Here is a 14905-nt window from a genome sequence, read left to right on the forward strand (position 1 = left end):
CTCATCACTGGTTTTATAGGCATGCATCACTACAGTTGGTTCTCCTTTATTAAAGAAATAAATCTTCCCAGATCATGATGAAAATAAGATGGATATAGCAGGAGGAAAAAAACACCAGAAGCCAGACTACTTTCATTTCAATATTCTAAAAGAAGTCTAAACCCTTGTTGAAGGAAACTACTACTCTCCTTTTTCCTATTCTCTTGTTATCAACAGGCTAGGAAAACATGACCCACAATATATATGTGTGTGTGTGCGTGTGTGTGCGTGTTCGCACAGATAATTATCTTCTCAAAAAGTTTTTAGCACCATCTCTTGAACACTACTCCCGCAAAAAGCCCATAATCATTTATACTTGGCATCACAGTATATGCAAAGTAAAAATTCTTTAAGTAGTACTCCTACATTGATTAAAGAAACGAACTAAATTAATTTCTCTAAAGTTACACAATAGATACATTTACAATTAACTTGAGAGAAGTGAATTGTAGATACCACTAAGGAAGGGTAAAGGACACCAGTCAATTTCATTGTCCTTTAAAATCATATACTTAAGCCAGGTGCAGTTGCACATGCCTATAAACTCAGCGGTTTGAGAGGCTGAGGCAGGAGGACCTCGAGTTGAAAACCAGCCTTAGGAAAAGTGAGATGCTAAGCAACTCAGTGAGAACTTCTGTCTAAATAAAATACAAAAAAGGGCTTGGAATGTGGCTCAGTGTTTGAATGTCCCTGAGTTCAATACCCAGTATCCCCCCAAAAAAATCATATACTAAGCCAGGCTCAGTGTTGCACACCTGTAATCCCAGCTACTCAGAGGCTGTTGGGAGGATCACAAGTTCAAGGCCAGCCTGGACAATTTAGAAAACAAAATAAAACCAGGGCTAGGGATGTAAATTAGTGGTAAAGTGTTTGCCTTTAATGGAAAGTTAGCATGAGTGAGACCCTGGGATCAATCCCCCAAATTACCCTCTACCCCTAAATCATACATTTTTGTAAAATTCAAGTGATATGAATCTTTATTGCATTTCCATTGCAGAAGTGATAGGAAATCCCAGTCATACATAAACCTGCTAGAATTTCATCATATCATTGTTCTCAGTGAGTATAGGAGGCCCTGCATTACTCTGTCTACAATGAGAAATAATGACCACCTGAGACCAGACACAATAAGAAATGCATTCCAAATAACATATATATTAAATATAGGTCTTTTAAAAATTTAAATATAAGTCTCCCTTTCTATCCATGGGATATTGGTTCCATGAGTGACCACCCCTTATAATGTACTAAAATACTTGGATGTTCATGTCCCTTACATAAAATGGCACAGTACTTGCACATAACTTAAACACATCTTCCCAGTATACTTTAAATCATCTCTGAAATTACTTAAAAACCTAACACCATGTAAATAGTTATACTATATGATTTAGTGAATAATGACAAGAAAAAATCTGTACATGTCCGACATAGATGCAATTTTTTTCTGATATTTTCAACCCCTAGATTGGTTGGATGGAGAACATATGGACAGGTAGGGCACACTGTTCTTTTTTTGTGGGGGAAGGTACTACGGACCAAACTCAAGGCCTCATACATGCTAGGCAAGCACTCTACCATGTTCTTTTCTGTCTTTCCCGTCCCCTCCCTTCCTATTTTATTGTGTAGCAGGATTTCACTAAGTTGCTGAGGCTGGCTTAAAACTTGAAATAGTCCTGCCTCAGCCTCCCAAGTACCTGGAATTACAAGTATGTATTATCATGTCTGATCCAACTGTACCTTTAAATAACAACAATTTAATATTTTCTTCAGGCCATTTATATGATTTGGGCTCATTTCTAGCTCTTCAGCATGATCATTATAATTAAATTGACAATTTAAAATCAGTGAAGACATATATATCTGTAGACTATATTCTAAATATTTAATAATATAAGTAACTCACCAGTGCTACTTTTTCTGTTGTTGACATCAAATATACCAGATGAAACTTTCACAATACTGCAGCCCCATGAAGGAGGTTCAGTAGGACTCTGAGGTTCTGGACTAGGTTGTGAATGTTTTGCCACAATAGCAGATACATCACACACCTCTGAAAATAAGTATTTGGCTGTTATCATTCTTAATTTTGCTCATACTGAACAGAAATCTTATAAAGATTTACATTTATATACGTATTTTTTCATCAAGTAGGGGTGAATACATAACTGTTTTATTGCTGACTTATTGTTTCTGGCTAACCTTAGGTTATAAAGGTCACCAGCACTGACTGAAATAAATGTTTTATTTTAGCATGCAATAATACTATATTGAGTGCTCTTGAGTGAATCAATTTTGGCCTCTGGTCTTCAATTCTACTTCTCATCACTTGGAAAATGAGAGGGGCTTGCTTCTGAGTAACTCAGGAGAATAAAATAAATAACATCTCATCAAAGAAGGTGTACTTTTGTGTAAGAGAACAGAAAGAACATCCTGTTACCATAAACCAAAATGTTCCTCTGTGGTCCCATAAAATTGTTACAACAAATCATCTCTACCTCAATAAGCCTTGTAAAAATCAGAAAAACCATGCAGACTGTTTTTGCCATATTAATGAAAAACATTCATGAAGCTACTTGAAGGATTTCTAGTGGACAAGCATTTTAAAATAAATGGAACACTGGAATACAAATTTGATGAGTCGAATACAAGTTTGATGAGTCAAATTTAGTTCTGGTTTTGTCGCTAAGTAGGCAAGTAACTTCAACAAATGAAAACATCAGTGGGTTGCACTTTCCTGAAACATTAATGGTAACCTACAGACTCTTTAAAGGCCTATTAAATTTCAAAACCCAGAGACTATGATAATAGTATACAGTATCTTTTTGTTAAGTATTACATACTTAATATTAAGTATTATGTACTCAAAAATAGTACATAGTATGTTGCTAGCTAGACCTTACATTCCTGAGAATAATTACCAAAATTATTAAATAAAATAAATGTCTAATTAATACAGGTATTTTTCCTAAATAAAGATCATAAATATCAGTACTTAACCTTCTACTTGCACTTTCATTTTAGTTACCAACTCTGGTGCTATATGTTCTTCAGGCACATGAATTTCTGCTTCATCCTTTATAAGTTCATCCTTAGACCCATAGCCTTGGTCAGACTGACCACCTGTTACAAAGAATGCAAAGCTTATAAATGTTCTGGTATACTTATAACCCATTTATAAAATATCAAAAGAAAATTCCACTGATCTAGACAATTAAAGAAAAGGAAGAAAAGAAAACTCACAAGGCACACAGAACATTTTTTAAACAATGATAAGAAGCAAATTAACAACAGAAAAAGAATATCAGAATCTGAAAAATCATTCCATATTTGAAAGTATTGAACCTTAATTTCTTCATCTGTAAATGAGAGAGATTTGGACAAGATGTTTTGAAAAGTCTCTTGGAGAATGTCCACAGAAGGCTACCTTTTTTGTAAGAAAGAGAAAAGAATCAAACACACATTATACCTGTTACCTTTACAGAAAGAAATATAAGAATGATAAATCAGGAAAAAATAAAAATAGTTACCTACAAGGGGTGGAGGAAAATAGGAGGGGAAAAAATAAAAAGGAAGAAAATTCTTTACATGTGATTTATTTTACTGTTTTTGAAGATGTAATATATTTGTATATATTCAAAATAATTTAATCAAAATGGGGAGGGGGTTTAAAATTGAATGCAAACAGAAATGAGTGAAAGCAACTATACTGCCTATGAAATAACCACATGGAAAGGGTCAGAAGAGGACAAATTCAAGTTAACTTTTGAACACATTATTTTGAGTATACACCTTCAGCTTTGGAGTAATAGTCAAATCTAGAACAGCTTAAGTTTGTTTTTCACAGGGGATGAGTGTGACGATTCTGAAATTATTTTATGTATACTGTAGGACTGAATCAATGAGTAAATGTGATAATGTTGTTGGAAGACAAGATTTTTATTGCGGAACAAGGCAGATTTAAAAAATAAAAAATAGACTGAGGGATGGTAAAGAAGAATCTTATGAGGTTGATTTGGAATTCAAGGTATTTCTAACACACACACACACACACACACACACACACACACACACACACATTTTCTAGCTCTGTTTGTTAAAAGCATAGAAGCAGTAATACCCTGGTGACAGTGGACATAACCAAGGCTCAGATCCTGGCTTATTCCTCATTAAAACAAACCTGGGATCCTTGAAGAAATGACTGATTCCAAAGCTAAAGCAGGGAGAGTACAAAAATGAGCCAGGGAATCATTTTTTGGTACCAGAAAGGAAGAGCTCAAAAAATATAATGGGGTGGTTGGGGTTGTAGCTCAGCGGTGGAGCACTTGCCTAGCATGTGTGAGGCACTGGGTTTGATTCTCAGCACAACATATAGATAGATAGATGATAGATAGATAGATAGATAGATAAAGGTTTATTGACATCAAAAACAAAAATATGTTTAAAAAAAAACCATGATGGGAACATGTCTAAGGAACATAGGAACTAGCTTAAGGGTTCCCACTGGCCAATACTGGGATAACTGCAGTATCAAATAAGTACTGTAAGAGACTATAATCCACTGAGTAAAACAGGAATCCATAAGTCCATACTCAAAGAGAAAAAACAGAGAAGGGAAGTTCTTCCATATACTATATGTCATCTTCTAAATGTGGAAGTAGTGACATCACACTTTGTAATCACTGTACTAAAGATTTTTGTCTTAGGCAAGCATGATCAATTGATGCTAAATTTAAGACTTTACTAAGAAAGAGAATATTATCACGTGGTCTCAAGAGTATCCCCTCACACACAGCTTATTATCTGCAAGAGGGGCTGGGGTTATAGCTCAGTTGGTAGAGTGCTTGCTTAGCCTAAAAAAGACCCTCGGTTCAATCCCCAGCATCACCAAAAAAAACAAAAAACAAAACAAACAAACAAAAAAAAAAACCTGCAAGACGTAAAATATTAACCATAGCTGGACATGGTGGCACATGACTATAATTCTAGCACCTAGGGAGGCTGAGGTAGGAGGATCACAAGTTTGAGGCCTGACTTGGTAACTCAGTTAGACCCTGTCTCAACATAAACAATGACTGGGGATGTAACTCAGTGGTAAAAGTACCCCTGATGTAGGTAATATTTGCCTGTAAGATATAATAAACCAAGAAGGGTACATCACGTTTTTAGTACCTAGTAACAAGGAAGTATCATATCAGACTAATCCAAATTAAAGAACGTTCTACAAAATAACCAAAAAGAATTCTTCAAAAGGTGAAGGTCAGCCAGGCACCATAGTGCATGCCTATAATCTCAGTTACTTGGGAGGCTGCAGGAGGAGTCTCAAGAAATCAGTGAGACCCTGCCTCAAAATAAAAAGGGGCTGGTAGTATAGCTCAGGGGTAAAGTGCCCCTGGGTTCAATCTCTAGTACTAGAGGCAGGGATTGGGGGAGAGCAAATAGATAAAGAAAGCTTGAGGAACTGTGCCAGGTTAAAGGAAATGAACGAGAGGGATTTAAAGTACCACAAAGAACATTAGGACAATTGACAAAATTAGAATATAGATTATAAAGTATATAAATTTTTCTATAAATTTAAAATTATTTCAAAATAAAGTTTCTGAAAGTCTGTTTTGGCTTTAAAGTTCTATAATTTGAAACTGAAACTAAGACCAGTTACTCAAGAAATCAGTTATGAAGATATCAATGAAAGAGACATAAAAATACATAGTACTTCCACTTCCTACAACTTATTACTATACAACCACCCAGACTGGGTTTGCTATATAACAAAAGAATTAACCTTCTCTAAGTACTACATTTAGAATGGCTAACTTCAGTTGTTTTTTTTATTGGCCCCTTTAGAATGTCCAGTACAGCAACCTAGTTGCAGGAAAAAGACAAAAAACTAGGAATAGGGTAAAGTGATTAAACCCAGATATGCCCCACTTAGTGATCCACTATCATGTACCAAGTAGAAAGATTCCAAAAGATAATCCTTAATGAGATGAGCAACTTAAGCATCTGGACTGGAAGACACCAAAAATATCCAATGGCATCACCAGAAGCCTTACAGAAGAGATCCGTGATGACTGCAAATTCAGTATCTGGGATTCAGTCTTAGAAATGCAGCTAAGTCGAGGGCAGTGGCAAATGCCTATAATCCCAGAGACTCAGGAGGCCGAGACAGGAAGAACTCAAGTTCAAAACGAGGCTCAGTCATTTAGCAAGTCCCTAAGCAACTTAGTGAGACCCTGTCTCAAAATTAAAAATAAAAAAAGGGCTGGGGATATGGCTCAGTGGTTAAGAACCCCTGGGTTCAATCTCTGGTACCCAAAAAAAAAACAAAAAAAAAACAAAAAAAAACAAAGGGCAGCTAAAAAGAAATACGTGTAAACTCATCCAAAGGTTCTTCCCAAAATATTGGAATCTTTATACCAATCACCTGGAATTACTAGGAGCCTATTTTCTGTTAGAAGACAAAACTCCCTTTATAATGAGACAAGCTTAAAAGTAAGGAGAATTAAGGAGGGGGTGAGTATCTTTTATTATTATTATCATTGCTGGTAAACTATTTTATTCACCAAAAAGTTATTTGCTTGCTTTTTTTGTTTGTTTTAACACACAAAGTCCATTTCTTCCTAAGAATTAGGAAAATATACAATGGATATAAAATAAGTTGGCTAAATTTTAAAAGTCTCATAAAAATTCCTACTTATTAATTTGCAAACAGGATTGAAAACTAAGAAAGGTAATTACAAACAAGATTGCCACCTACATCCTTATGTTGATGTGTGGTGTGTGTGTGTACAAAAACTACAGGGGCATGTATATATGCATGTACATATGTCCCTTTAATTATAGAAAAGTAGTTTTCAGCACAAAAATGCAGCAATCTAGTTTTGGTAAGCAATAACCAGCTCAACGACTAGAATAATAAATTAATTAACACCCATAATGGTATTCAACACAATGATGCTACAAACCAACCTCAAAGTAAGAATTATCGCAAGGTACAATATACTTTAAAATAAGATAAACATGTTTTTTGCAAGCTGACCATAAAATGTTAGTTGGATACCTTCAGGAGAGTCTAAATAGGATTACCCTTATCTGAAGGAGAAAAGCCAAGAAATTGAAAATTGTTTTCCACTTGTAATAATTCTTAAAATACAACAAAATGTCCTTTCCCCCACCCTTGTTTGTCAGCAAAATTTAACCTAATAAATGGGAAATTACCTGAAGTGGTTAACATTCAAGGGTAGAATTAACGCACACGTGTATCCATAGCTTCACGTCATAAAAGTCTGTCTGCACCCCACACCATGACAGCCAAGGACAAATGCAGCACCAAGAAACAGCACAGAGCAAAAAGCAGAGCAACAAAGAGCAGAGAAAAGGAAACTTCAGTCATCAAGACAAGTTTATCAGATGAAGCACAGGAATTAGAATTCTTTTTAAAGGAAGGCTTGAGATAATAACCACCACCACGACAACAACAAAAAACAACACAAAAAGAAGGATGTGCAACACACACTTATCTGCCCAAGGTGCTACTTTGATCATACTTATTTGTAACTTCAGAGGTCTGAGGTAATACCTGGAACTATGCACATACAAGTAGCCTCTCAGGTTTTTAAAAAATAAACAAAATACATTTTTTCATGGTATGTGACATTTATTTTCCTTCTTTAACATTCATAATCTCAAAGTTCTAAGATATATTTTCTATTTAAAGAAAAAAAGACTTGCCAGTTGTGTCACTAATGATCAAGTTCATTAGATCACAATGCCTAACACGTCATGCACTTTCACAATTTAATAATGAACAAATACAAAGACAGACAATCCTAGAGCACTGTGTGCAGCACTCCAAAGTTAATTTTATACTATAGGAAATAGAAGTGCAGAGGTGTAATTTCTTTTCTTATAAATATACACTATTTCAAAAGTGTTCATATTGCACAAACTTAAAGAGGGCAAAACTTTTTGAAAAAGACAATATATAATACTAAGTGAAGGGTTAGTAAAATCCAGATTCTAGTACCTGTGCTAGAGTGATTATCAATGGAATCAAGCCTGATTAAATCTCTGACGAAGACTGTGTGCTCCCCATTGTTAGCATCATTAGAACTATCCACGCTACCGTGGCTCACCGTGTCCCCATCACTTCCACCTGTGGCATTCTGAGGAGCTAAAGATAAGGACAATATAATTCAATAACTCATGCACTGATAATTTCTGAAATTAAATATGAACGACCCACAGTTTATTTGTAATCATAGAACACTTCCTAATTTCTGCAGGGGAAAAGGCAAAAATAACTTTGGACTAAGGTAATCTGTTTTCCATCGTATATGAAAATATTAACTAGAATTTCATTTGAGCTTTCTACTTCAAGTAATTAAAAATCCCTATGCCTATAAAGCTATAGTTCAAAATGAAAGCATCTTTCCAATCGCATATATTACCTGATATTGAGGAGACCAGGGACTTTTGAATGGTCTTTTTAAGCGGCTGCCTAAATTGTGCCAAGCCACGTACTACATTCCGTACCTTTGTCCATAAGAAAATACCACTGCGAGTACTGCTAGGCCATGGGCTCTCCAAAACTACCTAAAGGTAAAATAAAGGTAAAAATAATGTTCATTAAGAATATTTGATATAAAAACTACATATATACATACAAATGTGAATGTCGTATATGTATAAAATATACACATGTACATGTGCATATACACATATAAAGAATTATACCAATTATGTTTATATACATACATACGAACACAAAGAATTACATCATCAACAGACATGTGGAAAACTGCTCAACATCACTAATCATCAGAGAAATAGAAGGAAATATCACATCACACCTGTTAAAATGGGTATTATGAAAAAAGAAGAAAGAAGTGTTGCTAAGTATGTGGAGGAAAGGAAACCCCTGTATACTCTTAGTATCAATGTAAAATAGTACAGATATTATAGAAAAGTGTGCATATTCCTCAAAAAATTAAAAATAAAACTACCACATGATACAGTAATCCCACTACTGGATATATATCCAAGAAAATGAAATCAGCATCTCAAAGAGAGAATTTGCATTCCCATGTTCACTGTAGCATTGTGCACAAAAGCCAAAATATAGAAACAAACTCAGTGTCCATCAGCTTAAAAATGTGTTAAGTGAAATGAAACAGACACAAAAAGACAAAAGGTATTGCAAGACATTGCATGATCTCACTTAAATGTGGATTCTAGAAAACAGAATAGAAGTTACAGGGGTAGAGAGTAGGGACAGAGTTTGAGGAGATGCTGGTCGAAGGACATGAAATTTCAGTTAGATAGGAGGAATGAATTCAAGAGATCCATTGCACAACATGGTGACTACAATTAATAACAACACATTATATTTTGAAAAATTGGTAAAGAGTAGTGTTCTCACTATAAAAAAATTTTAAGTGAAAAAATGCATGTTTATTAGCTTGATTGAGTCACTCCACAATATATACATACATATTTCAAAACATTCTGTATATCATAATATATAAAATTTTCATTAGTCAATTAGAGGAGAAAACAAAAAATTATGCTCCTAAAACCTCCTGTAGGAGAACTTTTATGAATGATAAGAGATAAAATTTTTTAGTTTAATTTTTATTTATTTATATAGGCACTGGGGGTTGAAACCAGGGGTGTGTTGCCACTGAGCCACATCCCAGCCCTTTTTATATTTTGAGACAGGGTCTCTGTAAGGGGCTTAAGGCCTCACGGAATTGCTAAGGGTGCCTTGAACTTGTGATCCTCCTGTCTCAGCTTTCCAAGACATTGAGATTAGAGGCATGTGCTACCACACCCAACAAGTATATGTATTGCCTAATATTAATCCCAACAATTTAAGTATCATATATTGCCTAATATCAATCCTACTTACCTTATTATAATAACCATAAGTAATAGCATTTGGTTTTATCTTAGCAGTTTTCATTTCAAATAAGACTCTCACTGCTAAAACAGGATGACCCCAAAGTCCACAAAGCTGCATTACTACTCGATAGCACACCTAACAAGAAATAACATTGAACCATTACAAGGTAGCATGTTAGTCCACCTATGACTTGTAGAGATTAAAACAAACAAAAACTTTATTCAAATCTTTTCAAAAAGTTATTAAGCACTATTTTATCTTTTATTCTAATTTGAGCATCTTTTTTTTCTTTCTTTCTTTCATTCTTTTTAGTATTAGGGATTGAACCCATGAGCATTTAACCACTGAGATACATTCCTAGCCCTTTTTGTTTTGAGACAAGGTCTCACTATGTTGCTCAGGGCCTCACTAAATTGCTGAGGCTTGCTTCAAACTTGAGATCTTTCTGCCTCAGCTTCCTGAGTTGCTGGGATTACAGGTGAGTGTCACCGCACCCAGCTTGATTTGAGCATCTAAGATAATTTATTTTTAAACCTATTCATTAGCATTATTAGCTATTTCAAATAAGACCCACGTACATATATCTCATCTGAGTAAATAAGAGAATGACTATTATTCTCCATAACTTAGGAAGAATTCATTTCTAAAATCAAATATGATTAAAATAGCTGTCTTCCCCAATCACTATGCTTTGTATTCTATGCAGCTCCAGGATGCCCATTTAGGATTCATAAACTCATGTCTTAAAAAGAATGAGAAGAAAATTAGGTACACTGTAAAAGTATCAGCAAAAACTTTTCATTTTAAATTCTGATCTAGTTCTAGTTTGTTTTATTTTTTTCCTTTTTTGGTGCCAGGGATTGAACCCAAGGGTGCTTAACCACTAAGCCATATCCCCAGCCCTTGTTATTTATTTTTATTCTGAGGCAGGGTCTTGCTTTGCTTAGGGCCTTGCTAAATTGCTGAGGCTGGCCTTGAATTTGTGATCCTCCTGCCTCAGCCTCCCAAGTTGGTGAAATTATATGCATACACCACCATACCTGGATAGATAGTTCTTGATAGTTAATTATAACAACACTAAAAATAATTTTTAAAGAGAAAAAATAGTAAAGACAAAAGTTAAATAAGTGTGTCTTCGTTTACTTAACTGTTAACTAGATGATATCAGTACCTACCCCTTAGGATGATTTTGAGGCTAAAGAGAAAGAATGCATGAAAATGTCAGGCATGTCATTCACTGAAAGTGTTATCTGAGCCAGTTCTATATGTATATCAATCAAGTAGCCTTCAAATTAACCTTATAAAGAAGCTAGCAACTATGAATATCACATCAGTGGTTTTCCAGGGGCAATTTTGTTCTACAGGGGACAATTGGCAATGAGACATTTTTGATTGTTATACCTTATGGAAGGGAGAGGTGGGTGTTACTGGTATCTAGTGGGTAAGGGCCAGGGATGCTGCTAAACATAATATAATACACAGGGCAGGCCCCCCCAAAAAATAAATAATTATGTGGGCCAAAATGCTAACAGTACCAAAGTTGAAACACTAGAAGCTACATTTTCAAATGAATAATCTGAAACACAAACAAGTTATGTAACTCATCCTAGGACAGTGGTCCTAAGAGGAGAGAACCACTTGCAAAAAGCCTATTTCCTATGTGTTCCCTAAAAAAGTTATATTTAAAATAAAATGAAATCAGTATTATTTTCTATCCATCAAAGACAAACAATCTGGCCTAAGTAAGGAGGTTTTCATTCCAAAGTAGTAATTTTTAATGAATACATTTTAAAACAAGTAAGTAGCTTTTATGAAACAGAGTAACAGTTTACCTTTCTTGCCTAATGAAAATCTTTAAGCATACTTAAAAGCAACTAAAAACTAAATTTTCTTAACAGTACAAAAATTTAAAAATTTCTTTTAATAATTATTCAACATTATACTTGCCTCATCCAGTGGATCCACATCTGTTTTTCTCATCTTAATAAGTATATCATATGCCTGTTGAAGTGCTCTGACCTTAGGATGAGAAACTCTAACATAGGCTGGGAGACATATGAACCATAAACTGTAACAATGACTGAACAGACACTTGGCCCATTGTGGTGGATTTGTATAACATCTCTTCGCCAATTTATGAGCTGTTTTTATCTCCTAGAAAGAGGATAAATAAAATATTACAGCATTTACTAAAACCTATTGGGGGGGGGGAGAAGCAAAAAGGAAAGGGGAAAATAATTTTAATGTAAAATTTGAACCCAAAATCAAATATTTCATAGTTTTATTTTTATGAGTGACTTCCTATTTTGGGTCACATGGCTCCTTGAACATTAATTTACAGTAACATTTTATACTATTTGGCAAGTATTGCTTGCATGCACATTTTCTACTAGACTAAAAATTCCTTTAAAAAAAAAAAAAAAAAAACACTCTAAGAAAGTTTAAAACAGACCATTGCCTACCACAATCTCCCCTCAGTCCTGCTTCTCTGGACTGTTAATTCTCTCCCTAATTCCTTTAAAAGTGTTATTCCTTTGTGGTTAACATAGTCAGAGAAAGATCACAGATCTTCCTAACAGTTTGATAGTCATGCTTTCTATATCTGATTTTCACTGTGACTTAGGTAGATTAGAGATCAAACATTTGGAAGACTATCCAGGAATTAGTAAAACCTGAACTAAGAATGTTATTCTTAAATTTTCCAAGTTTTGAAGAATCTCAAAATGTCAGGGTATGTAAAAAGGATGTTCAATTTTAATGCACCTAAACATAGCTTAATTCCCTATACCAAATCAGACAGAGTAGTAAAGCAAGATACTTGAATTGTCCTAAATGTATTGCCTTTAGAATGTACTATCTGGTATAATGTACATTTTCATTAGCTACCAGGGAAATGCAAATCAAAATCACAGTAATAAACCAGTTCATACCACTAGATGACTATAATCAAAAAGATAATAATAAAAACTAAGAAGGACACTGTGAAACTGAAACCTCATACACTACTGGTGGGAACATAAAATGGTCTGCCACTTAGAAAAACAGCCTAACATTCCCTCAAAAGGTTAGACTTGAAGTTACAACATGACATAGCAATTCGACTCCCAGATACATACCCAAGAGAAACAAAAACATACATCCACACAAACACGTGTACATAAATGTTCAGAGCAGCACTATTCACTAATAGTCAAAAAGTAGGAACCACCTATGTGTCCCAGAACAGATAAATAAATGTGAAATGTCCATAAATGGAATATTATTCAGCAAGAAATGAAGTGTTGATACATGTTACAAAGTGGATGAACCTTGAAAACATTACTAATTGAAAGAAGCCAATCACAGCCAGGTATGGTGGTACATTTAGGACAATTCAAGTATCTTGCTTTACTACTCTGTCTGATTTGGTAAAGGGAATTAAGCTATGTTTAGGTGCATTAAAATTGAACATCCTTTTTACATACCCTGACATTTTGAGATTCTTCAAAACTTGGAAAATTTAAGAATAACATTCTTAGTTCAGGTTTTACTAATTCCTAGATAGTCTTCCAAATGTTTGATCTCTAATCTACCTAAGTCACAGTGAAAATCAGATATAGAAAGCATGACTACCAAATCCCAGGGATTCAGGAGGCTGAGGCAGGAAGATCCCAAGTTCAAGGCCAGTCTCAGTAATTTGGTGAGACCCTATCTCAAAATAAAATATAAAAAGGGCTGGGTTCAACTGACGGTACCCCTCAACTGACGGTACCCCTCACCAAAAAGAAAGAAAAGGAAAAAAGAAAGGAAGGAAGGAGGGAGAAAAGAAGAAAAGAAAGAAGGAGGGAAGGAAGGTAGGTAGGTAGGTAGGTGAAGGAAAGGAAAGGGAAAAGAAAAAAAAAAGAAAGTGGCGCAGGAGGCTGAGGCAGGAGGATCAAGAGTACAAAGTAAAAAGTGAGGTGCTAAGCAACTCAGTGAAACCCTGTCTCTAAATAAAATACAAAAGAGGACTGGGGATGTGGCTCAGTGGTCAAGTGCCCCTGTGTTCAGTCCCCAGTACCCCCCACCAAAAGGAAGGAAGGAAGGAAGACAGAGAGGAAGAGAGGGAAGGAGGGAGACAAGCAACCACAGAGGAACACATATTGTACAATTCTATTTATATGAAATGCCTAGAATGACAAACCTGTGGAGAAATAAAACAGATTAGTGGTTGTCCAGGGAGGGAGGGGATGCAAGTATACTTTCTGGGGTGATGAAAATGTTCTGAAATTAACTGTGGTGGTAGCTGTACAGCCCTGTGAACACACAAAGAACCCCCCTGAATCATATACTTTAAACGGGCGAGTTGTATGGTATGTGAATTATATCTCAATAAAGTTCTTTTAAGCATATTTAGTTCCCAAGGATTCCCTTAAAGCATAAACATGTGCATTTAAAAACTTTAGCCTCAATACTTGAAATAGGTTTGCAAGAAATCTAGTTAAATTCAATAACAACCTAAGTAGGTCTTCAAATGGTTGACATGGATGTTAATAGTATACTAAAAGGTACATATCACATATACATATTTCACATTTTAAATTAACATGTGTTATAAAGAATGTCTGACCTGTTTAGTTCTTTTAGCCATGAGAGCTGGACTGTTTGTAATGCTATTCCCAGTAGGTTGTCTACTAAAACAAAGTTTCAACTCCTGTGGTCTGTCAAAAAGTTTAAGGTCCAGTCTTGGAAAATATTTGTAACTAAAATAAAAAACAAAATCAGAATTGCTAATTTAAAATACATAAACTCTTCATAGTATTCCAGTATCTAGGTAAATATTTCTATACCTCCCATAGCACCCAGTATTGTTTTGTCAAATCCTTATAGGAAGAGTTTTTTTCCAAAAATATAAAATATAGCTATAAGATACAACAAACTGCCTACATGGAAACTCTGGCTCCTCCCTACCTGATTTGTTATTTTCAACCAATTCCTGGAAAA

The 14905-nt window shown here is 34.9% G+C and overlaps 1 protein-coding gene across 4 annotated transcripts in view; it reads right to left on the bottom strand.

The window, feature by feature from the left end:
- Positions 1–14905, bottom strand: part of Dennd4c (DENN domain containing 4C) — a 130586-nt gene that overhangs the window by 41411 nt on the left and 74270 nt on the right. For 3 of the 4 annotated variants that reach the window (XM_047524120.1, XM_047524123.1, XM_047524124.1), the window contains 7 exons: positions 14532–14664; positions 11891–12097; positions 9950–10078; positions 8490–8634; positions 8066–8212; positions 3040–3162; positions 1946–2092 (listed from right to left, as the gene is read on the bottom strand). In XM_047524120.1, coding sequence (XP_047380076.1) covers positions 1946–2092; positions 3040–3162; positions 8066–8212; positions 8490–8634; positions 9950–10078; positions 11891–12097; positions 14532–14664 — 1031 coding nt within the window. The remainder of the gene's footprint in view (positions 1–1945; positions 2093–3039; positions 3163–8065; positions 8213–8489; positions 8635–9949; positions 10079–11890; positions 12098–14531; positions 14665–14905) is intronic. The other variant, XM_047524121.1, reaches the window with a different exon arrangement.

The sequence above is a fragment of the Sciurus carolinensis genome, chromosome 14, assembly GCF_902686445.1.
Source record: "Sciurus carolinensis chromosome 14, mSciCar1.2, whole genome shotgun sequence".
Taxonomy (NCBI): domain Eukaryota; kingdom Metazoa; phylum Chordata; class Mammalia; order Rodentia; family Sciuridae; genus Sciurus; species Sciurus carolinensis.